The sequence below is a fragment of the Bolinopsis microptera genome, chromosome 12 (assembly GCF_026151205.1).
Source record: "Bolinopsis microptera isolate Bmic1 chromosome 12, MBARI_Bmic_1.0, whole genome shotgun sequence".
Taxonomy (NCBI): Eukaryota; Metazoa; Ctenophora; class Tentaculata; order Lobata; family Bolinopsidae; genus Bolinopsis; species Bolinopsis microptera.
In genome coordinates this window covers 9,005,182-9,031,892 of record NC_087083.1, presented here as the reverse complement: position 1 = coordinate 9,031,892, position 26,711 = coordinate 9,005,182, and the positions used below count along the sequence as shown (strand labels likewise).

Sequence of the window (26,711 nt, the reverse complement as noted above, 5' to 3'; positions counted from 1 at the left end):
TCTACTGCTTTAGCTCTATCTACAGAAACAAGCAGAAATACGTCAGGAGCTCGAGTCAACACCGCTGGCTAAGTTGATGTTCCAACTAGCTGCTGAGAAAGGGGCAAGTGCTTGGTTAACTGCACTACCATTAAAAACGAATGAATGTCTGATGAATAAAAAACCGTTCTCAGACTCTATAGCTCTTAGATATAACCTGAATTTAAAGGATTGCCCTATGACATGTACGTGTGGCCAGAAATACTCAACAAACCATGCGCTCATCTGCAAACTCGGTGGATATGTGTCACTGCGGCTGCTGAGCACATTTTGCAGTTTAAAAGTAGAGCTCAAAACGAATTTACTCCAGGCCAAATTTCAAGGCTCTAACTTATTTTGGGGCTGCGTCGTAATCATGTGATCCGCCCTTTCGATTCCTGCAGGATCAGCTTGTGAGATCAGCTGATGACCAAAACAAAGACTTAGCGGACTTCAAATTTGTAGATTCCATGGTATCAGCTGCTGGTCTGACAAGTTTGTACTGAATCAACCTTGCCAGCAAAATACTTTTTGTAAATAGTTTTCTCTGGCAGACCACATAACATATTGATTGGAGATTGAGGAGACGTGAACAGCAGAAAATTGTAAAATTGATACATCTCTAAGTTTCTTTCTGAGTCGATGCTTATGATTTTAGATGATAGTTTTCCAGTTCATTGCTGATAAGTTGAAATCATAGCTGTCATCATTGACCCTTTCAAATATACAGGTGATGAAATATTTCTCATTGATGAAGAGAGAAACATTTGGATTGTACTATAGACAGAAAATCTTTCAAATCGATTTTGGGCGCTTTTTAACCATTTGTTGTAATGTTTTTAGATACTAAATATCTAAATTTATAAAAATTTTTATCGGAATGAATTAATTTATTGATATTTAATAATTTATTCGGTAGGTTTATCTGGTATTGATATTGATTATTATATTGATATTGTTATTATTGAACGAAGCTAACTCTAGACATAGTTAATACTACTTCTTTTAAGAAAGGGACTTGGAGTATAAACGACCAAGTTTGCATAAATTTCTATCCAACCAAGAACTCAGGAGGCAAAGGTGGGTGCGTAAACTTTTGGTCTGCACTCTCCGATCCTGTATCACCCTGGATTCTTCTCGACGTATCTTTGTAAAAGGTATATACCTTCTAGTCAATCTCTTGCTACTCCAAGTCCCCTAAGATATCTGATCTAAAGTTCGTGCTAGTTATATATATAGAAAATATATTTTTGTCTGCTTTAATTGATACTAAATAAAATTGTTGTTTTCTTGAAATTGTTGTTTTCTTGGATTAGGGGTTTATATTTTGACTGTGTCAAATCTTTTGAATATCCCATGTCACTCGCTGATGACATCCTAGTCAAATGTGTTACACATTATCTACATGACCTTACCTTTGGTGCATCTGCTGCCTCTTTTATAACATTACACTGTACATTTTAAACTTGAATAACTTTAAATTTGTTAACATTTTCTCTCGATTTCGTCAGTATAAGTATACCTATCTAAAACTTTTAACATGCTGTGCTTTTTATCTAACCAGGTCATATTCATTTAGCCAGTAGAACAAAATGATCCGTGGGGGAAAAGTTGCCAAGAGAAAGTCTACTACTGTGCTTCAGGTAAAACATTTAATTTATTATTTTATTCAATTAATTCTGATTGGTTAGTTTCTGTCACGTGATCATCATACTTTTATTCATGAACATTTTAACAAAGATAATTAGAACTAGAAATTAGAACTAGAAAATTTGGACTAGAAATTAGAACTAGAAAATTAGAACTAGTCTTACAGAAACAGGTGTAGCGGTAATTATTGTATATATTAGATATTGAGTTCTCCCGAAGTGTAATTAAGGTGTCTGAAAAATAATTAAATTTTTAATTCTTCACCAAATACATGCTATGTTCACAATTATGGTACCTATTAGTATATACTCAAAACAAAAGTATACAAGTAGTCAAAAATAGACCCAGTTATTGCACATAAATTAAATAAATATTAAGACCATCGTGTTTGCTGGGGACTGGGTCCCATTCACGTCATCTTATACATGCACCCTCAGAAATCCTACCCGTCACTCAAATTCATCCTGTCACCGAAATCCACCTGTCACTCAAATTATTTGCAACATAGTGTTGAAAGTTTTCGAACCCTGCAGAATATCCAACTACACACTAAATATTATGTACTCTAGAATATACACTAATTAGATAAAATGCTGTTAGTAGATAAGAATTTATATCTACAAAGTTCACTTTATTAGCCCGGATAAAGTGAAATGTTTATTTTAGTATGGGTTTTTTCTTCGTTTCTTTGACAAGTTTGTTAAGTATAGAGGGAGTCTATTTCTTATGTGTTGAGCAATGTACACAGTGCAGTATCAGTGTGTAAGAAGTATTCAGATTTCAGAAATCATTGCGTTTAGCAAGGACTATTGTTTCTTCCCCACTTTTCTTCACCAGTCTTAATTCTTGGTTTCTCTGTTCCCTCTCTGCCCACTAAAAATCTTTATTGAGGCTATATAATCTCACTGCTTCTTAACAAGTTCTGATCGTGGCTGTTATCCTCTTGATATTTGTTTGTGCATTTGCTTTACTCTTTACAAATAGCACGCTGGTGGTACTTTTGTCCTTTATCCAGCCTGAATGAGGCACTTCTGCAGTGGAGCTTGTCTCCAGAGTCTAAAAAACATGCCCGCCCTGGAGATTGTGAGTTTATTAGAGACTGATAGTTTATTAGAGACTGTGAGTTTATTAGAGACTGTGAGTTTATTAGAGACTGTGAGTTTATTAGAGACGGTGAGTTTATTAGAGACTGTGAGTTTATTAGAGACGGTGAGTTTATTAGAGACTGTGAGTTTATTAGAGACTGTGTGTTTATTAGAGACAGTGAGTTTATTAGAGACCGTGAGTTTATTAGAGACTGTGTGTTTATTAGAGACAGTGAGTTTATTAGAGACTGTGAGTTTATTAGAGACAGTGAGTTTATAAGAGACTGTGAGTTTATTAGAGACGGTGAGTTTATTAGAGACTGTGAGTTTATTAGAGACAGTGAGTTTATTAGAGACTGTGAGTTTATTAGAGACAGTGAGTTTATTAGAGACTGTGAGTTTATTAGAGACTGTGAGTTTATTAGAGACTGTGAGTTTATTAGAGACAGTGAGTTTATTAGAGACTGTGAGTTTATTAGAGACAGTGAGTTTATTAGAGACTGTGAGTTTATTAGAGACTGTGAGTTTATTAGAGACTGTGAGTTTATTAGAGACTGTGAGTTTATTAGAGACTGTGAGTTTATTAGAGACTGTGAGTTTATTAGAGACTGTGAGTTAATTGGAGACTGTGAGTTTATTGGAGATTGTGAGTTTATTAGAGACTGATAGTTTATTAGAGACTGTGAGTTTATTAGAGACTGTGAGTTTATTAGAGACTGTGAGTTTATTAGAGACGGTGAGTTTATTAGAGACTGTGAGTTTATTAGAGACTGTGTGTTTATTAGAGACAGTGAGTTTATTAGAGACTGTGAGTTTATTAGAGACTGTGTGTTTATTAGAGACAGTGAGTTTATTAGAGACTGTGAGTTTATTAGAGACTGTGAGTTTATAAGAGACTGTGAGTTTATTAGAGACAGTGAGTTTATTAGAGACTGTGAGTTTATTAGAGACAGTGAGTTTATTAGAGACTGTGAGTTTATTAGAGACAGTGAGTTTATTAGAGACTGTGAGTTTATTAGAGACTGTGAGTTTATAAGAGACTGTGAGTTTATTAGAGACAGTGAGTTTATTAGAGACTGTGAGTTTATTAGAGACAGTGAGTTTATTAGAGACTGTGAGTTTATTAGAGACTGTGAGTTTATTAGAGACTGTGAGTTTATTAGAGACTGTGAGTTTATTAGAGACTGTGAGTTTATTAGAGACTGTGAGTTTATTAGAGACTGTGAGTTAATTGGAGACTGTGAGTTTATTGGAGACTGTGAGTTTATTAGAGACTGTGAGTTTATTAGAGACTGTGAGTTTATAAGAGACTGTGAGTTTATTAGAGACTGTGAGTTTATTGGAGACTGTGAGTTTATTAGAGACTGTGAGTTTATTAGAGACTGTGAGTTTATTAGAGACTGTGAGTTTATTAGAGACTGTGAGTTTATAAGAGACTGTGAGTTTATTAGAGACTGTGAGTTTATTAGAGACAGTGAGTTTATTAGAGACTGTGAGTTTATAAGAGACTGTGAGTTTATTAGAGACTGTGAGTTTATTAGAGACTGTGAGTTTATTAGAGACTGTGAGTTTATTAGAGACAGTGAGTTTATTAGAGACTGTGAGTTTATAAGAGACTGTGAGTTTATTGGAGACTGTCAGTTTATTAGAGGCTGTGAGTTTATAAGAGACTGTGAGTTTATTGGAGACTGTCAGTTTATTAGAGGCTGTGAGTTTATTAGAGACTGTGAGTTTATTAGAGACTCTGAGTTTATTGGAGACTGTGAGTTTATTAGAGGCTGTGAGTTTATTAGAGACTGTGAGTTTATTAGAGACTGTGAGTTTATAAGAGACTGTGAGTTTATTAGAGACTGTTGGTAGAGACATACTGGTTGGTAGTATCACTTTTTAAACCGGTTCGTGTTTTAGTCCAAGTATTCGGTCATCACCCAATCCTAAATATTCATCACCTTTTTAAAAATCAGCTCACACCTTAGTCACTTATGGGCGTGTTATGAAATAGTTGAGTAGCTAGTTTTAAAACTGTGTCAGTAGTTTAAACTCAGGTTTAATAAACGTAGAATAACGATTCGCACTTCTCAGGAGGGAACGAAGAAGAAGTGTGTAGCTGGGGCTGCATCGTCACGCCAAACATCTCTACAGTCACACTTCAAACCCCTCCAACCCAAACAAGCCCCCACAACCAGTGCTGTAAGTTAAATACTGTGCTTTGATTGGTTAATTTGTGTCACGTGTGATGCTGATACTGTGCTCTGATTGGTTGTTTGTGTCACGTGGTGCTGATATTGTGGTCTTATTGGTTAGTTTGTGTCACGTGGTGCTGATACTGTGGTCTGATTGGTTAGTTTGTGTCACGTGGTGCTGATACTCTGGTCTGATTGGTTGTTTGTGTCACGTGGTGCCGATACTCTGGTCTGATTGGTTGGTTTAGTTTTTTAACTTCAATTGTGTTGGTTACTGAAACTGTGTTAATCGAATAAATTAATTATAACAAACAAACTTCAGTCATTCAAGTGTGATCTCCATAAGCAGCTGAAAACACTGCATCTTGTAAATATCATGCAAATTTTCTGCATGTATTATTTACTCAACTTAGTTGCTTCGACTTAGGGCGGCTTTAATGTCCGAGTAGACATCGTCTTTCTCTGATCTGTCTATCCAGCATGAGCTTGTTTATCTCCTTACTGTTGTCAGTATTGACTGTACCAGTTAGCACTTTTAATTTACTCAAAACTGGCCTACATTTGTAAACTTATCTATGCAGCTCAACGATCTTTATTTAATTCAAGTTTCGATTAGTTTGTTATTTACCATTACAATTAAAATTACAATTAAAATTACAATTACAATTACAATTAAAATTACAATTACAATTACAATTACAATTACAATTGCAGAGTTCCAAAAGAAGGTATGTTGATAACAACGCTACAACCCCTTGGGAGGAAACTAACAAGATCCGACCTGAGCTTCCAACACCGCCTTTCGGAGAGGTTAATATTGTTTTAAATTTAAAAATTCAATTAATTAATATAAGAATTCAATTAATTAAAATAAAATTAAACTATCATAATATATAATATAAATCAAACATTACATTTCAGCCATGCAAAATTACAATGACATTATTTTGACATACAACTAATGGAAGATAAGTGGCATATTGTGTAACCAGATGACAACTAACTGAACATGGAAAAATAAACTTAATTATATAATAATTAATTCGGCTGAACCAACACATAGCAAAAGCCACATTAACGTTGGGGCCGTCTAACATTAACAGATCATAATATGAGACCCTCATTATCCCATGCTTTTCTTTTTGTATCATCAATATTAATTAGTGTTGAAGCCATTGTTTCAGTTCGCTCCATGAGGTTGTCAGTCTCAATGGCTGGACTCTAAGCCATTGGCTCAGTTTTCTGAGAATTCTCACTTCAATTCGAATGCCTTTGTGTCGGTGTTATTAAAATTTATAAAATTTTGCCCTCGGGTTGGCAACTTTGCAGAAACTTTTCAAGAGTGGGTACGCTCGCTAGCGTACCGGGAAACGCCATTTTTATTGTTGATTTGCTGGGAAATCTTTTTAGAAATCAAATTGTTTCGAAAAATTTGGGATCCGCTCGAGAAAATTCGGTACCGAGAAGAAAATTACTTTTGAAAGGTAAGACTTGGTCTTTATCGATTGCTCAGTTAAGATACTATTTGTAAATCTACTTAACCTATAATAGCTCGGCAGCTTGAGAATGATTGTTATACCATATGATACTTGTTATCTTGCTTATCTTGAGTCTTATCTGCATTCCATTTCAGCTTTAATAATACCAGCTATTTCCAATTGAAATTATCACTCAGTCCTTATCAGTACATAATTCCTTCGTTGAGTGATTTTGTTTATAACCGAGCATAAAATTATAAATACTACCTCCTACCGTTTTAAGTTGCAGCAGTTTATTTCTTTGTATTATTTCTCAATTTGGGTAGATGACTGAATATGTTTATGTTGATTTGTATGTGCGTAGCGATAAAAAGAAACCAGACAAAACTGATCGCTTCAAGGTAAAATTTTTCCAGGGCGGTTTCCGAAAATAACGCAATCGTTAAAACCGATAAAATTGGTTATTTATATTGTTTCTACGTTTTCTACGCGTCCCTCACCCCTCTCCTGCTTACCCCTGTAAAGCAGAGTTCGCTTGTGGATTTTAAACGAATGTATCATGTATGTGATGTAATAAATCAAAACTATTAATAAATCTCATGCATAAATAATGAGCCATGAATATGTTATTAACATATGTTAATGATATATTAATAGGTTACTATACTAATCTCTATCTCCTAAATGAATATGTTATTAATGATAAATTAGTATGTTAATAGGTTACTAACCTCTCTCTCTCTCTCTCTCCCCAGGATTCACCGGCCTATAGTAGTAGTCAGATACCCTCCACTGTCGTTATACCTCTTCCACCACTCAATTTCGCGGCAAATGACAAGATCTGGGCTGGGTTAAAACACCAGGTACTTTATTTAGTTAATTAATTAATGAATTAATCAATAATTATTATTATTTATTTAATTCCTTTTATTTTTATTTATTTACTTTTATTGGCTGAGGAAATACAATAAAAATTTGTTTTTATTAGTTTAAGATATGAGTGTTTTATCACAATTCTACGCTTAGTAACCAATCAACCGTAAATATTAGTAACCAACCGTAAATATTAGTAACCAACCGTAAATATTAGTAACCAACCGTAAATATTAGTAACCAACCGTAAATATTATTTATCGTATTAATCGCAAATCTAAACTTGAACTGCTTGAATTGCTAATTAATTAAACCGCTAACTTACTAATTTTCTACATATTTTGATAGCATTTTACCCACAGGAGGAAAAGAGGCAAGCGTCTAAGTTAGGGATACTCCAACATCCCCACATTAAACAAGGAGCTCGAGCTATCCTACTAGATTGGTTAATTGAGGTCAGTTAATTGGTTAATTACTAATTGATTACCCTAATTAATGATTAGGATAATGACGGATAATTAATCAGTAATATTTGTTAATGATAAAAATCATGTCAGTAAAATATGTATACAATTAGAAATGGTTGAAAGGTCCTTAGTTTTCATTGCCGGTCTAAATGTTATAAATAAATAAAGGTTCTATTTATGTTATAGAACGAAGAAAGGCCACCTATTCGTCCTAAATAAAATTTTTCTTCTTCACGTATTAAAACGATTAACAAAGTGCAGTTTTGTTTACGTGTGTGATTAGTGATTACCGTAAAAATAAAACTAAGAGAGCTCTTAAACTAATGATTGCTAGGTAACCTAATGGTTGTTAGGTAACTGATAATCATAACGTCACAAGTTAGCTTTGTTACGTCAAATATTTGTGATATAAAGTGTTCAACTGTTTTGCAATGGGAGTTGTACCTCGCTCCTTTCAATCGAAACGATTTAGCTTAATTTCTCACGTCACGAGTTTTGCTGCAATTTTGCTCACAATGTTGCTACAATTAATCGAATTGTTGCGTATCAGGAGAGTTTGGTGTTACTAGTTACCCAGTATTTTACTCCGTCTAAAATGAATATTGAATGATATTGATGATGTTAAAATATTGGTTACATGTAAATTTCAGTTATGTTATAATTTTGTAACACCAATGATTAAAGAGGAATTGACATCATCACCATACCAACTGAACTGAATAATTCGATTTTTGACGAATTTATAAAAAACATATTTAGTGCACCGTATTTGAGATCATCTGATATCAAAAATACTCATGATCCCCCCCCCCCCCCCCCCTATCTAGGCAAATCGTTGTAATGTAGCATTCGAAGTATATCATCTTTAGATTTAATTTTAACATCTTAAAAAGGTGGTTTAAATTCATTTCGAACGTTCAAATGTTACAATAATAGAAGTTTTTGCCATCATACAACGAGTGAGAGTAACAACTCTTCTTGTAAACTTTAACAAAAATCATCTGAGGTGAAATGTTGTCGCAGATCGTCAGCAACAGAATTGTTTGTTATACATATAATTAATAATTTTAGTAGTGTTAATGTTGAAAGTATTAAAACTTTCAAATTATCGTAATTCTTAAGACGATCTGTTCGAGAATTGATTACTGTCTTATGTAGCAAATCGGGGTAAAGTTATTAGATAACAATCAATAACGTTCAATACTTAGTTATTGATCCAGGTCGTTATGAATTTACCCCTTAGCAAATGTCCAGGCAGTCACGTTGCTATTTTTAATTAACATAGTAAGTCGTATTACTTAAATCATTAGTGATTAATGTTGCCCAGAACTTTATTGCTCTTTGTGAGAGCAAAGGCTTCCTTCAGCATGTCGACTCTCCTACTCACATCTCCGGCGGGACACTGGACTTGTTATTTACTCTAGGCTGTGTAAGTGACTCATTGTCTGTAACAGATATGATGGTAGAGACAAGCACTGGAACCAGCTCTGATCACTATCTAGTAAGTTTTCAGGTCCCAGTCACATTCGATCTTCATAAAGCTCGTACATATGAAGAAAAAGATGTCAGAGAGCTAAGCAAAATTGACATCGATAAGTTCAGGGAAGATCTGTTTTGTTCAGAGCTTAACCTTTCTGAATATCAATCCTTAGACGAGACTGTGAACCTTTATCAAAATGTCCTTGAACAGGTGCTAGACAAACATGCCCCACTTATTACGAAACGATTTACTGCTGAAAAGTCTGATTTTTGGGATATTAAATGTCAAATTGCTGTCAGAGAGAGGAGAAGGGCAAAACGAAAAGCCAAAAAGTATCCAGAGAATGATGAGTTTAAAACTACTCATTTTGAAAAATGTGTTGACGCAGAAATCACTATCAATCGAGCTAGGGATGGCTACTATGATAAACAGCTCAGTTCTTGCAAAGGAGACTCGAAAGGGACCTATAAAGTCATAAATAAACTTTTAGATAAGGAATATGGCTCCAACAAATTGCCAAATGGTGAAGATATCGAAGTGGCTGCCAAACTCAAGACTTTCTTCGATCAAAAAGTAAAGACCATTTACTCTAATATTGAGAAGGAAATTCAAAACACTTCCCTAAACGGTCAAGGTACCAAGGACTCTACTTCGATAGATAATGCAAAGTGTAGACTTAATCAGTTTAAGGAAGTCTCATTATCAGACCTTGAAACCTTAATTAAGAGTCTTCCCAATAAATCAAGCGTACTCGATGTCATACCAATGTGGCTCTTCAAGAACTGCTTACCCGAGCTTCTCCCAATCATCCATTACATCGTGAATGAATCACTAAGAGTCGGAAAGTTTCCATCTGCCCTAAAAGAAGCATCTATTAGGCCTGGACTCAAGAAACCTACCTTAGATGTTGATGAGCTGAAAAACTATCGACCGATTAGCAATCTAACTTATCTGTCCAAAATACTAGAAAAAGTAGTTCATTGCCAATTAAATGAATATGCTGATGTCAACAACCTGTTTTCCCCATATCAATCAGGCTATAGAAAATTCCATAGTTGTGAAACTGCAGTTACCAAAATACATAATGATATTCTAATGATGATTGACAGCAAATCGAATGTTGTGCTTCTACTCTTAGATCTATCAGCTGCTTTCGACACCATAAACCATAACCTCCTTCTTACGAAACTCAAGAATGCGTATGGTATTACAGAACTAGCACTCAGCTGGTTACAATGTTACCTTAATAATCGCACATTCAAGGTTAAAGTAAAAAAAGCCACATCTTCTGAAGGCTATCTGGATATTGGTGTACCTCAAGGATCCATTTTAGGACCACTACTGTTCATATTGTATACCAGAGATCTTGAAGAAATTGTCACAAAATATGGTTTCTCGATACATTTGTATGCAGATGACACACAGGTGTACTTTACTTTTGATGTTCACAGTTCTAATCCTGATTTAACAGCTGTGAAAAATTGCTTTCTGGAGATAAAGCAATGGATGACAGTTAACTTCCTAAAACTGAATGATGAAAAAACAGAGTTCATTGATATAGGACCATATGTCAGCCCAATCCAGACAATGGATTTAGGAGACCTCTCAATCTGCCCTGTTAGCAAGGCCAAGAACCTGGGATTCCTTTTCGATCACCAAATGAATCTGGACTCTCAAATAAATGCTGTCTCCAAAGTATGTTATTTGAATCAAAGGGACTTAGCAAGAATCGGTTCGAAGCTTTCCCATGACCTAAAAGTTCAGCTAGTTCACTCCAATATCCTCTGTTTCATAGACTACTGCAACTCAGTCTATTATGGACTAACAGAAAAGAATCTTCATAAGCTACAAAAGATACAGAACAATGCTGCTAGATTTATCTTTGGTCTTTACGGAAAAAAGATACGTGAACCTATCATGCCTTACCTCAAAAAGCTCCACTTTCTGCCTGTTCGGTTCAGAATTAAGTTCAAAATATCACTTCTGGTCTTCAAGTGTCTTAATAACATAGCCCCTCAGTACTTACAAGGACACGTCAATCTAAGGGAAGTACGAAGACAAAGTTCCAGACTAGATGATGACTTTTATTTGTTGAAAGTTCCTCCTGCTCCTCATTTCAGACGAACAGATGCTGCATTTATGTTTTGTGGACCAAAAATTTGGAATGAACTACCCTACTCAGTGAGATCATTATCATCTGTAGAATGTTTTAAAAATGCCCTAAAGACGTTTTATTTCCAACTAGCTTTTGATAATATTTCTAATATTTGTCCATAATGTCTGAACTGATATGAAAGTGCATAATTTTGGTAACTTCATACAAATATTTGTTCATAAAATCTGAACTGTTTAAAAAGTCCATAATCTTGCTATTTCAACACTAAGTCTCGCTTGAATGACTTTAATGTACATCTTTGTTGGGTATATTTTAATGTCGAAGCGTGTAATAAATGTTAGAATTTATTTATTTATTTATTTATTAAGAAGTGATTATTTAATATGTATCTAATGTCGAATTTCTTTATTTTTACTAAATATATCGCACACGTAGCTTTAACATAAATTCTGTTTATGTTATTTAATAAATATTTAATAAATAAATATTTAATAAGTACTCGTTTTGCAGGTATCACAGTTATATTGCTTGAAGCGGGAAACGTTCTACCTATCCATGGACTACATTGACAGGTAACAGTTAATTTCTAAATAACTTGAATATTTTTCATATTCATGCTTTATTCGCATAATTTAATGTTATTTTAGTACTTGTGTCATTTCATGTTTTGATTCACGCGATATAAGCATAAATTTATAATATCCCAACTTATATCACGATTATATTTGTTTCATCATGTTCATTTCCCGGTAATCTAATATAACCTCCTAACCATATCACGTCATGATCAACATCTTTAAAGTTTGGTGTGTTTCTAAAACTTTCATCATTACCAAAAATAAATCCGCTACACATCAACTTTACCTTATTCCTCTTAGTTTTATCATGCACCAAGCGGAGTTATCTTATGTATTGCAATAATGCTATCTAGAACAGAAGTTATTCCGAATACCACACCAGAGAAAGGAATGTTGAGTGGGCACCTTTTCGTAATTTTAAAATTATCTTTATCTCGTGCAAACTTTACACTTGGATTGTACCACGATGTCATAACGTCATTTTATTCATCCGATCTTTTCACACGGTTGGAATTTAAACCCGATTGGGATTGTAACATGTAATAATTGGGTTGTATAAGAAACTGTTAACACAATCGTTTTCAAATTGATGAAGTGTAAAACCGCGTATACATGTTAAAAGAGCTTGATTTGCTTGTGTTTGATTGGGAGATAAGAAATTGCTAATTGGGTGTAGTACCACAGCTCACCTTAACGTTCCAAGAAACCTAGAATTCAACACCAATGTATGACATTCATCAAAACTCAATTTCAGGCAATTTGAGTATCCTGTTGCAGTGTTTACTTCTAAAAATCTTTATTCTTCTAAAATAAACCCCATTCTAAATTACCAAAACCCTCCCCAGGTTTATATCAAAAAGGCCTGACATTAAAAAAGATCAGCTCCAGTTAGTCGGCATAACAGCGTTACACATGGCTGCTAAGTTAGAGGTAATGTATTCATTTTAACTATTTACGTGTCACCTACTACTACCCGTAGTAGGCTGTGCTACATGTTATAATACACGTATTACTGAATTAAATTCAATCAATTGATGTAGATATATCTTTAGTGCGGACAAATAGACCTGGGATTGTCACAATTTTCACGTTCCTGTGCCTCATATTTAGTCATAATTCCTTCCTCCCGAATGATTTGGCGGTAAGAAACATAGCTCTCGTACATTCCATCTGTGTAGGAAATGGCGCGAACTCTCCAACTAACGGCTTTTGTCTCTCGTATGGAACGCGCGCTTGCCTAACCGCATGCTTGCGCTAAAAGTCGTCACTACAGGCATTTCGCAATAATAAAGGCGCCAAATGTTTTTCTCTGCTCAGCTTTTTGAAATGATTTCATTTTTTCAAAACATTTTCAGACCTTATTTCCTCTCCGTATACCTGCAAACAGTTTCAGATCAAAAAATCAACGAATTCCTCGTGATTTGAGCCCCATTTCTTTGTCATAACTGCCAATCTTGAGCACGCGCGTTCTCAAATTCTTGAGAACGGAACCTAATTCCCCAAACCCAATTCCCGAACTCGCATTATGTTAAAGGGTTGTGACTTAACGGCCTCCGCGCTCTATTTATAGACCTACTCTCTCTCTCTCCTCGCTTCATTGTACATCCCCTTCAACACACGAAATGTACTCTATTTCCTCTGTGTATAGTTCGTGTGTACTCCCGTATTATTCCTTATATGGGCATAAGTGGACCTAGCAAAATGATCAGCGCAAGGAATGTTTGTGGTAATTATGTACTTATTTCCGAGCTTACAATGGTTATTACTGCGTGTAGTGACTGTGTTGTGATAATCGTGATTGAGAGTCATTGGCATATCTAACGACCATAATCCTTAATCCCGAATGTTAAAATGGTCGTAAAAAGAAGCTCAACCCGGAAAAGCACAACTGTTACCTCAATGGTGCAATTATTGAGGTTGCTTTTGATGTTCTTCCTCGAGTAAATCTTTAGTTATACATTAATTATTCATAAGTTATACATTTTTCTCAAATTATACATTTTTCAGGAGATCTACCCACCAGGCCTGGAAAAGTTGTCCTACATCACTGACAACTCCTGTTCTAAAGATGCGATGTGGAAAATGGAACTTGAAATGATGAAAGTGAGTCCCTCTCCAGGGCAACTTTATGATTCACTTCGATTATATTACCACGTGACACGTGTAAAAACAAACGCTCCCTCGATCTATCTTGGGATCTCACCTATTGTTGTGTAACTTTGTGGTTTAACACGTGGTTTAACACGTGGTTTAACACGGTGTGATCGTTCAGGCACTGGACTGGAAACTTGCAGCGCTCACCGTTAACACGTGGTTAAACCTCTACTTACAAATAGAATACTACAGAGGTAAGTTATTACTTTATTAGACCCCTCAATACAGTTTCTTTAACCCTTGACTTAGTGAAACTTTCCAGTCAAAACTAATCGTTACAGTTACACATTTCTTTTCTTTCTTACTCGTGGATGATTGGATGTACCTATGTGAGATACCTATCTTTTTATACACTATTGTAGTTATCAGCTGTAGTGGTGTAGGAACCGTTGACATGCTGCTGCTGCACCAATGCACCATCAATCATTTAGGGCGGATCGCACAGTAACACCCAAAATATTCATGACTCCCAATCAATCAACAAGTTGTCGCCACCTCATCCGGTCAAATGTTTACCCGACCCAGTTAGCTGAATCATCTTATCACTAAATAAGTACATATATTCCCAAACTTGCTTTGAGGTGGTCGATTACATCAAGCGATTGTTTACTCATTTACTGTTCGTTAATCTGGTGAATGAACTGAAACGTGGCATGTCACGTGGCATGATAACAGTTGCTATTTTATCAGTCACGTAACTAGAATACTTCCCTTATCATTGGCTAGTTTGTGTCACGTGACTAGAATACTTCCCTTATCATTGGCTAGTTTGTGTCACGTGACTAGAACACTTCCCTTATCATTGGCTAGTTTGTGTCACGTGACTAGAATACTTCCCTTATCATTGGCTAGTTTGTGTCACGTGACTAGAATACTTCCCTCTCATTGGCTATACAATTTTTACTTCAGGTATCAGTTGCACTACGTTCCAGTTTCTGAGAGCAGAATACTCACAGTCCGACTTTGTGAAGATAATCCAACTCATTGACCTGTGTTCCCTTGATGTTAAGAGCGTCGAGTATAGGTGATTAATTGTACTTATTACTTAATTACTTCCTTTATCCTTACTAGTTATTCATAATCAGTCAAATTCGACAAATTTGTGTTTTCTCAACCCTGTGGGTATCATTGACATTTGCATTTACCCGAGAAATCCTAAAAAGTGGGCGTCTAAATCCCTGCAATATCCCACCCCTAATATCTCGCTAATATCTCGCTGAGCTGTTACAATTTTCACATTTTTCCCAATATCCAATGTTACAACTTACAATAAGCTTAAAGCTAACAATTTGATGGTTGCAGGCCGAGTATGATCGCGGCTAGTGCACTATGGTTAGTGGTCCCCAGCAAACTGAAGGAGGTTACTGGTTACAGTTGGGATGATCTCATATCTTGTCGTCACTGGATGCAGCCTTATGCGCAGGTTCGTTTTAAAAGTCTTACACGCAGAGTTCCGTATTAGAGTTCGGATTTAAATGTAGAATTATTTCAGCGAAAATATGGATCACCTCATCGCCATTATTTATGTGAATTCCCATTACTTTCGTAACCATTTCTTACTTCTAGTTTTATTAATTGTAAAATAACCACCTTAGGTACTAAAGGACCAGCCAGCTCAGCAGTTGAAAGATTTCGAAGATGTTGACAAAAAGGATCGACATCACATTCAGACCCATTTTAACGCAATACCCCTCTTACATGATGTGTACGAACTTCAGGTTAGAATGCAGCCCCCTGATTGGTTGTTTTGTATCACGTGACCAGAATGCAGCCCTCTGATTGGTTGTTTTGTATCACGTGACTTCGGGATGTTTATGATCTTGATTAATAAATGTTTTGAAATTAATATAATTCAATTTTTAACGCACTATAAGTATGCATATCGAAGTGGTGTTATTTTAACGTATAGATTGTCACTGGAGACCAATACTTTCATTTGCTGGAAACAGAACATGTTGATTTATAATGTCCATAATTTGATGAAATTGTTGATTAATCATAAAGTTGATCAACGCTGATCGTCGTGTGTGTGATACAGGTCTATTCTGACACGTGATTCTGCAATATTATTGGCTGGTTCTGCAAGTTGATTAGTGATTGGTTGATGGCTCTCATGTGTTAAAACAAACTTGCAGTGTGCACCAGTCCCCTGCTATATCACACCAGTCCCCTGCTATATCACACCAGTCCCATGCTATATCACACCCGGCCCCTGCTATATCACACCAGTCCCCTGCTATATCACACCAGTCCCCTGCTATATCACACCCGGCCCCTGCTATATCACACCCGGCCCCTGCTATATCACACCAGTCCCCTGCTATATCACACCCGGCCCCTGTTATATCACACCAGTCCCCTGCTATATCACACCAGTCCCATGCTATATCACACCAGTCCCATGCTATATCACACCCGGCCCCTGTTATATCACACCAGTCCCATGCTATATCACACCCGGCCCCTGTTATATCACACCCGGCCCCTGTTATATCACACCCGGCCCCTGCTATATCACACCCGGCCCCTGCTATATCACACCAGTCCCCTGCTATATCACACCAGTCCCCTGCTATATCACACCAGTCCCACGCTATATCACACCAGTCCCATGCTATATCACACCAGTCCCCTGCTATATCACACCCGGCCCCTGTTATATCACACCAGTCCCCTGCTATATCACACCAGTCCCATGCTATATCACACCCGGCCCCTGCTATATCACACCCGGCCTCTGCTATATCACACCAGTCCCCTGCTATATCACACCCGGCCTCTGCTATATCACACCAGTCCCCTGCTATATCACACCCGGCCCCTGCTATATCACACCCGGCCCCTGTTATATCACACCAGTCCCCTGCTATATCACACCAGTCCCATGCTATATCACACCCGGCCCCTGCTATATCACACCCGGCCCCTGCTATATCACACCAGTCCCTTGCTATATCAAACCCGGCCCCTGCTATATCACACCCGGCCCCTGTTATATCACACCAGTCCACACCAACAATAGACAAACATTTCACTTGTGAAAATTAATGCTATTATAATTTGTGTGATTATAATCGCGTGATTTTAATATTTCACGAGAATAACAAACAATTTCCCAGGAGTCGCAGCCCCTCACGCCGGAATCAGACTCAGATAACGAGAACGCGGAAGTGGCTCACTATCTAACTCCAAACTCCTCCGAACACAACTCCCCCTCCTCATCAAAACACAGGTACTTTATCACGTGATGCGGGATGCCCATATAAGGAGATGTACTTTATCACCAGAATTACCCTGCCGGTCACGTGGGCACTCCAGCTGCTGCATGATTGGTGGAAATGTATCACGTGATTTAGGATGCTAGCCTCTGATTGGCTGGTTTGGAATACAAGGAATACAAGGAATACAAGGAATACAAATTTAAAATCTTTAGTTACAATAGTAACTGTTAAGATAATAACAATATCATATGATTTAAATTTATTATATTATATAACTTAATATAAACCAAAGTGAAAAATAAAGATTTTGACAATAAATATTTTGTTTACAGTCGCCTTGGTAATGCTGTAATGCTTGAGCCAGGTCACTCTGCACTCATCATTGCGCGAAAAGAAACAGCGCTGGTACAGTGATGTTTAATATTCATGTACTGGCCAGAGAGTCGACGAATTTCTTGCGGTTGTTAAAACACGTAGTGGCAAATCTAGCAACGACTCTCGTGAGGTGGACTTGACTTTCGTTCGTGATTAATTCAATGATTTCACTGTTGTTGCTGATGAGTTTGAGAACGTTTGATCCAGGGATGACAGCGTGAACAGGATAAGATGTCGCAGATGGTTTGTTTGGATTTGATATGATTGACTGGATCTTGTCTAGGACTTTTCGCCTCGATGCGGCGTTAAGATCACAATGGTTAAGGAAGTGATCTTCACTCTCAATAATACCAGAACCTAAGACTATATTGCACCAAGAAACCTTGATAGCTGCCTTGATAGCTGCTCTGATCAGTTAGTTTATTATTGGTTCAATGTTAAGTGATATGATGGTGTCCAAATATAATATGTCACAAATATCTGAGCCAATGTTGGCTACAACTAGGTGGCTGTTAGGCAGTGAGCCCCCCCCCCCCCCCCCCCCCGGAACGTAGACTTGTAAAGGTAGCGATCTCTTCCAGACTTGTCCAATCAGCTGAAGCTAGAGAATCTCCACTGATACCAAAAAAATCGATAGTAAAAGTAACCTTAACAGGCAGCTTTGCTCCTCTTAACAATCATGTTAAACGTGACGACACACGTGACAAATGGCACAGTGTGTTTAGAGGTCGTTTAGAGGTCGTTTAGAGGTCGTTTAGAGGCCTGTTCTCGTGACAAGGTCGCAGTGTGTCGGGCCCTTATACCTTTATACGTCAAAGTTGGCCAAATCTTACTTATTGCAATTATATGACGTGATAGGTTTCACTGCTCTCTCATTAAACATTGCTGCTGTTGGTATGGCTTCTTGTAATACCGGTAAATATTTCTAAACTATTGGTACTCCTTAGTTAGACAGTAAACTTTAGGTAAACTTTAGTGACGCGAATCAGGGTTTTTTGTAATGATTGCAACGAATGTTGTAGAACTATCTCATGCACGTACGATGATAGAATTTATGATTGCGTTGTTGTAAATTGAATCTTAAGTAAAAGTTGCAGTGGACAGTGACTAAATGGACTTTTAAAACGCTTACAGTATAATCAAAAATGGTGATAACAGCGTATATATCCATATTTCAATATTCATAATTATCAGTGCTCATAATTATTACATTCCTTTACTTTCAGGTGATACAGAACCATGTGTCGACCAAATGACGTCATCACCCAAAACGTGACGTCATCTAAATCCAACTTGTAAACTAGCTAAGACACGCAGAAAATGAAGAAACAGCGTACAGCAATGTTAGGAAACGTACTAATTACAGCAACTAGTCGAGAATAGCTAATTAGCTAATCAGCTAATGGGACAACAGAATTTCAAATGTTTAGTATCTTACAATATTAAGTGTTGTTTTTTTCTGGTATTTGATATGACATTTGATGAAGTTTTTGGTCAACTATTTGCTAACATTTTAAGACAAGCCTTATGTACCATGGTTGTTATATAAGGTTATTTAATACGCTTTTATATGGTCTCATCTAGGTGAATTCTAATAACCCGTCAGTAGTCACCAGTTTTGTAGTCCTAGTTTCTGATCCCATCACCAATGTTCTAGCCCTAGTTTCTGATCTTATAACCAATGTTCTAGCCCTAGTTTCTGATCCCATCACCAATGTTCTAGCCCTAGTTTCTGATCTTATCACCAATGTTCTAGCCCTAGTTTCTGATCCCATCACCAGTTTCAAGTCCTAGTTTCTGACCTTATCCCCAATATTCTAGCCATGGAGTTTATGTTACCCTCCTTAACTTGCCAACTCCACTGAGCGTAACGTGCCCATCTCCAATACCCGCCTCTGATTGGCTGGTTTGTGTAACGTGACTGAACATAACGTGCCCATCTCCCGTAAGCTCCAGTTTCACCCTTGTTTCACCACTCCCGCATTCCTCTTCTCTCCCCAATATTACAGCAATATACTCTCCCTTTCTGTCTCGCTGGATATAGTGCGAAGACCGAACACGTGATGCCCATATAAGGAGATGTAGATGGATAGTGCCAAGATTCCCCGGAATTACCCTCTAGTTGCCGGTCACGTGGGCACTCCAGCTGCTGCATTATTGGTGGAAATGTATCACGTGACTGAGGATGCTGGCTTCTGATTGGCTGGTTTTTGTCACGTGATAATGTCAATATTGGCCGGTATTTAAGGTGTGTTTTACCTATAATAATAAGTGCTCGCTGGCATTTACTTATTTAATTTCTTGCGACCATCGTTTTTGTTACGAACTTTCGGCTGGACATATTCGTAAAATAAGTCTTTGCCATTTAATCCCAACATGTCAGACTGAATATTTTACCGTAAGATTAAATTCTTCATTATTTCCTGTCTGTCCTCCTGGTTCTTCCGACTTGCCGAAGATTTCTCCCTCACTGTCTGCACTTCATCTTTTTTCATTAGAATTTGACCGTATCTATACAAGCAACTATTAAAATTTGAAGACGGAAATATCAATGACACGTTTACAACATTAACGTCGATATTTAAGATCACAATTCGTTACCCGATATTTGCCCCTTTCATATCTTAGATTCACGTGGGCTACATGATCACGTGTGCTTAATAATCACGTGGGCTACATAATCACGTGGGCCAAATAATCACGTGGGCTACATAATGATATTTTTAATACTTTGTGTCAGATTCAGAATATTCGTAAGATCAATGTTTGTTGTCTGGGTTATCAGTTACTGTTTATTAATCATAATTGTGATCATAATAATGGTGTTCATAATGACCTCATCATTATGATTAGTTATGAGTGATGTTGATTTTTAGATAATATCTTTTTGTAGTGACATTTTTAGGGTGATTTTCCTAAGATCTGTCTTGATCACGCTCATCCATGACACTTAATGATATGAATTTGTAAAGCCGGATTTTTATTAAGATTGTATTTCTGAGAACGCCTAGAGGGTTGAATCTTGTAAACCACGTGATGCCCATATAAGGTTAAGTCAAAATACCACGTGTGGCATTGTTAAGACGGGATAAGTTTTAACCACCTCTGAGGACTGTACGCTATGTTTAGGACGTTAGGGCTACCTTTAGATAGTCACGTCTTTATTGCCTGCTGCCAATTAGATCGGTTTGTAATAACATACTTTAAATATTATACCACGTGATGCCCATATAAGGTAATGTCACAGTTACTCCGATATACAATTCGGGAAATAGAAATTGGGAGTTTTTATGTCCAGAGTTTATTGTGATTTTTTTTCGGAATTCTGATGTTCGATATAATATTGAAAATGTATTCTAAATTACGAAATTTAGTACCCACTATATGAGAAACGTTTATAATGCTGCTTGGGAAATTTTTCGCATAGTTTAACTAAGAGAGTGTCGCATTATTAATATTATTAATGTATAGCAAGGTGGGGATTAAGTTATTTACAGATTCATCTAATATCCCTAGTATTTCCCCGGATTCTACCATAGGGTTCCAGCATCTGTCACGTGCAGTTAGTCACGTGTGTTACTGATCTGAAAACACAAAGGTGCGATGTGTAAAATGTAGCCTTAAAACCCGTGTTACGTCCTCCTTGAAATTATACAGAAACTTTGATATATTATTGTGTTACCCTTGTAGCTATTCTGATGTTTAGAGAGTTACAGGTATTTGAATTGTACGTAGTTACCATGGTTACTGGTGTTGTTCTACTTTTTTGACGTTTAACTAAATAAAGTTTACACACATTATTCGAGTGTTTTATTTTTACTGTCTGAACAAATTCTACAGAAACGTTTAGACCAGCTTTACTGTCTGGTACTTCTAAACGAATAAACTTCCAATTTCAAGCCAGTTGAAACTTTACAGAAATCCAAAATCAGAAGGTCTGCAATTTTATAATATTTACGCCAGGAAAACAATTCACCTGGTGGGATTAGGTTCTGATTATAAGTGGTACCTTATATGGGCATCACGTGTTTTATTAAATAACTGAGAATGTCACGTGTCTAAAGTTACCAGTAGAGTTAAACACGTGGTAAGAGGTTGGTTACTATGGTTACCGGTGTTCTATTACAGAGTCAGTGATTAGATGTTTTGTTATAAAGTGAAAACGAAAGCTGTAATTAATAATTAGTGTTCCCTGTTAAACCCAGCGTTAATTGTACTCCTAGCATTATGAAAGCGTATAATTGGGGCATAATTACATAGTCCAACTGAACTGTTTAATAATATTTCTATATTTTTCAAGAATATGCCCAATACCAAATACTTAGACCCATTCAGTAGGTGACCTTGTAATTATTGTAATTATGTATTATTAAAGCTGTATTTAATATTATTAATTGCAGCCCTTCGACACGCACCGTGATAGAGTTAGAGTTACCATGGTAACTATGGCCCATAGTTACCATGGTTACCATGGTTACCGGTGTTGTACTACTTCACTCATTTACGTTGAATGTGAGTCTGTTGAATGTGAGTCGTGAGACTAATTCCAAGCAGCTTCTCAAATTATGGGCACTCCAGCTGCTGCATTATTGGTGGAAATGTATCACGTGACTAAGGATGCTGGCCCCTGATTGGCTGGTTTTTGTCACGTGATAATGTCAATATTGGCCGGTATTTAAGGTGTGTTTTACCAGATAATAATAAGTGCTCGCTGGCATTTACTTATTTAATTTCTTCCGACCATCGTTTTTGTTACGAACTTTCGGCTGGACATATTCGTAGAATAAGTCTTTGCCATTTAATCCCAACATGTCAGACTGAATATTTTACCGTAAGATTAAATTCTTCGTTATTTCCTGTCTGTCCTCCTGGTTCTTCCGACTTGCCGAACATTTCTCCCTCACTGTCCGCACTTTTTTCATTAGAATTTGTTACTATTTTACCCCCTCAGATGTTTTGATTATCAACTATGCAACTTGCCTCGAATCTTTTTTGCGAAAATCTGCAATAAATTCGACTTATTTTATGGGGATAATACTAGACTCAGTTCAATATTGAATTGAACACGTGATGGCCATATAAGGAGGTGTATATTGATTAATCCGATTAATTGTTACAAGGATCACATATTAAGCACAATAAGCTTAATCCTCCATCCTGAAGAGCTGTGAATCTTATAATTATAAACCTATTACAGCAGCCTAATGGTTTGTAATTAGCGCGTAGCCTGGGCTCGTTAGGATCACTACTGCAGGGAGTGGGGGCTAAAAGAGGTGTCGTAATGATAATCTGCCTCACACCTCCAAATAACAGGCAATTAACCTTGGGAGGGTGCGAACCTCCGCAATCATTCGTCGTTATCAAACTAAAGTGTTAGGGCTGGAGTATACCTGTCACATTTTAGCGTCACAAGTCAGATTTTAGAGAGCTTGGTGAAATTAACATTGGGTTTTTTTAACCGGGTTTGGTTATGGGAGAATGGTCATTTTATCTTTCGAATGAAGGTCACCATTGGTTAAAAGGATATAAGACTAGGAGTGCAAAAACACTAAACTTCAAGAAATAAGGATGTGTATTTTGGTGTATCACGTAGTTTCAACTGTCACACGTCGCTTCAACTGTCACACAACTGTCACACGTCACACAACTTAATGTCACACGTCACACGTGTAATTCTAGTACCTCGGGTGAACTTTAAAAACTTTACTGTCACAAAGCCCTTCCAGCACGCATCTTTGCAATTCACTGTCAAAGGAAAAACAAGTATTAAGGAGTTTATTGTGAATTAGTTCTGTTTAAGCCTGCCATATTTTGTGTTTTCGAAATTAATCCCAGTTATTTGCACCACAAAATGCATTATTCAACCTCTTTTTGGTACAAACTCTCGCTGAATAATTGGAAGTAAATTCAAGGAAATATGTTCAGTTCTATATTTTATTATTTCTTTCAATTCCACCGCAAAATGCATTAATAAACTTTTGCTACAGATTATCTTAAAATTCTCACTGAATAATTCGAAATACATGCACGAAATATTTTCGATTTTATCATTTATTATTTCTTTGTGATCCTGACACGTACCGCGATATGATAAAGCGTGCCCGTGACCCAGGGTAAATTTTATCGATATGCATCGATTTTGAACCACACCGATTAGACATAAGAAGTAATTATGAATATTTAAATGTTCAACAATTTCAACAGAACTTCAGGGACAATGAAACAGCTGAATGCAGAAATAAATATGATTTATGTGCATAATTCATCTAATTCATGCATATAATTTGAAATCAGTCTGCAGATTCGACTATTCGAGCATCAGTAACATACTCACTGCAGTGTCAATTATTCCTGTATTCATCAAGTGACACCATAATGACATACCTGCGTCTCCTAGCAACGCACGTTTACTAGCAACCCGTGTCTCCTTTAATTGCTTGGCCCTCGTCTAGATCAGATTTAAAGATTTAAAATTAAACTCCACTCACGTTCCTTTTATAATCATCCTCGCTGTCATTTATGTAGATCAACATGGTTACTATATGGTTACTGTAATGGTAACCATGGTTACTAGCTATGGTTACTAATAGTAATACTGTTAGTTTCCAGTTTGTGATCCACGTTGCATAAGATATTAAACATTAAACTGCTCAAAGTTGTAACAATTTTATTTCTTTAGTTTAGTTCATTCTTAAGAGATTTAAAAATTTAAACCCTTTTGTGCGTTGATACTTTCCATTTATTATGCGGCTTCTTCTACACACAACACAACAAGGTAACAATAACATGTTATGATGATGAAGATGTCCATTGATCTTGTTTTATCTCTGATAGATATTACACACTTAACCTTGACAATTGACAATTGACATGTTCACAGCTGTAACAATTTACTTACCTCTACACTCTAGTATAATAAAATATAATAATATAATATACTAGTATAATAAAGTCCACATTTGCTCTCTTAATTATTAATTATTACTTATATGTTAACTAATCTTCTCTTCGGCATATCAAAGAGTATAACAGTAAACTGTAAACTAGACGCATACGCGTCAATGGAATGAGCAGCAGCTGTGGTACTACTAATACTATAGTAATATACTAGCTCATGTAGCACGTCTAGATGTAGCAAGTTATATTGATATAGTAAGTTTTAAGTGTTAGCTCATGTGACTGTGAGTTAGCAGTAACTTATTACTATTGATATTAGTATTAGCCCAACGTAATGGCTCACGGCTTGCTAGCTTGCTAGTCTCTGGCTCACGGTACTCGATCGTGGTTTTCACGGTACTTGTAACTTGTTGGCTTGTGAACCATATCGGTTACGATTCACAGTTTCAACTTCGCACGGTTGAATGTTATAGTGTTTGTGAAAACTGTTGAACCGTGCATAATCTGAGTCGTTTATATAAATATAATTAAAATTTAAACCGTGCACAGTTCGAAGTTTGCTTCGCGCGCAAAAAGAGGTATAGTTATACAGCGTGTGTCAATTCGAAGTGTACGTCTCTTGAATTATTATATTAATATAGTATATAACACACATAACCCCGGCATGCGCAGGGATTATATTTCAATTTTTCCCGCGACGCGCGGGAAAAGTTTATAATAATTTCGAGTGCGAAGCACGAGGGATTATTAATATTATGAAAATAACCCCGACGTGCTTTAGCACGAGGGGTTATTTTAATATAACTTAAGCGTGCCGGTGTTATGTGTTATAAACCCCTCCGGGTTAGTGCTAGGACCAACAAATTTGACATTTTACTCTTAAATATAGCTATATGAGATCATTATGGAAAATATGAAATGGAATTGGGGACTACCAAATAAATACAACTAAGGTACTATGACTTTTGAAATTGGCGTTATATCTAAACATTATTCCTCAGTCAGAACGTTGAATGAATATGAATATCGATAAGGGGCGTCGAGTTAAGCCTGGCAAGCGATAAAAGCTAATAATGATATCGTGTCATGAAGTTTATCAAAGTAGACGACTATAATACATGGCTTATATCAAACACGACAAAATTAATCGAACCGGACAAAATCAAATGTAACCGTCGAGACAAGTTTTGGAACTGGTCCAATTAATGTAAGAGTTTAAGTAATGTAAGCAGTGTGCTGGAGTTTTGCCAGCGCCTGCAATTAGACCGATACGTAGATCGAGTGTATTTATAGTTCTTACGTTAAGCCATAGGTCACGTGACATTTTTTACCAATGCGCGTCGTAGTAGTTAGTCACGTGATACACGTCATCAAAACACGTGACTGTACGCGGTTGAAATTCTCATGGAATGTCAAAACAAAACAAATCTTGTTGAGCCAAATTAGCGGGGCGGGATTATAAAAGCTGTGCCGGGGTTATTTATTCAGCGGGAAAAAACTAACAGCGGGAGCCGGGATTATCAGAATCTATTTAGCGGGAGCCGGGATTATCAGAATCTTATTCTATCCCGGAGGGGTTTATAATATCAACTATACAGTATTATATAGCGTTTACCCAATTTCAAACTTGCGCGGCGCCGGCCGAGTTCACGGTTTTGCTAAGCTACTATCTTATTATGTATCGGATGTTCATGTTACGACATCACAATGCGAATTTACAAGCTGCAGTGTTGATTTTTTAAAGCAAGATCACTTACATATTAATGCACGTTACCATTTATCAGTGAATCAATTTAAGCAGTCGAAAAAGGAATGATCGATAGGGTTTTTTGAATGTGCCATTATATTTATAACTCCAGGATTCTCTCTGTTATTGGAATATTTATTGGTGTTCAATGTTCATTGACCTGGTTTTTGAAGTAATGATCTTGAAAGACGTTTATATTGTATGATTTATACGGGGAAATTGAATCCAGTACTGACACTGTATCAGTGTGTTGTTATGGTAATGGCAACTGACCTGCCATGCCCGTGATAATTATAGATACTGGTAGAAAATGGTGGATCAGGCGTACCATTATGATATTTTTATTTCTTTTTGTCCAATTATTATTAAAGCTTGTATTACTAATAATA

At 36.6% G+C, this 26,711-nt stretch overlaps 1 protein-coding gene across 4 annotated transcripts; it reads left to right on the top strand.

The window, feature by feature from the left end:
- Nucleotides 1-1,587: 1,587 nt before the first annotated feature.
- On the top strand, nt 1,588-21,478 carry LOC134824102 (G1/S-specific cyclin-E1-like). 4 transcript variants are annotated; one of them, XR_010161347.1, is made up of 15 exons: nt 1,588-1,661; nt 4,836-4,943; nt 5,651-5,746; nt 7,170-7,277; nt 7,650-7,742; nt 11,861-11,922; nt 12,774-12,858; nt 13,936-14,031; nt 14,201-14,276; nt 14,992-15,106; nt 15,385-15,505; nt 15,678-15,800; nt 17,202-17,314; nt 18,905-19,394; nt 19,460-21,478. XR_010161347.1 is itself a non-coding variant. In XM_063835825.1 (14 exons), exons 1-14 carry the CDS (start codon nt 1,611-1,613, stop codon nt 18,906-18,908), a joined length of 1,251 nt encoding a protein of 416 aa, XP_063691895.1. In that variant the 5' UTR covers nt 1,588-1,610; the 3' UTR covers nt 18,909-21,478. The 4 variants fall into 4 exon arrangements, 2 of the variants coding, with proteins under 2 accessions (XP_063691895.1, XP_063691896.1); XM_063835825.1 differs by having other exon boundaries at nt 18,905-21,478; XR_010161348.1 differs by lacking the exons at nt 1,588-1,661; nt 4,836-4,943; nt 5,651-5,746 and adding an exon at nt 6,603-6,815.
- Nucleotides 21,479-26,711: the final 5,233 nt, after the last annotated feature.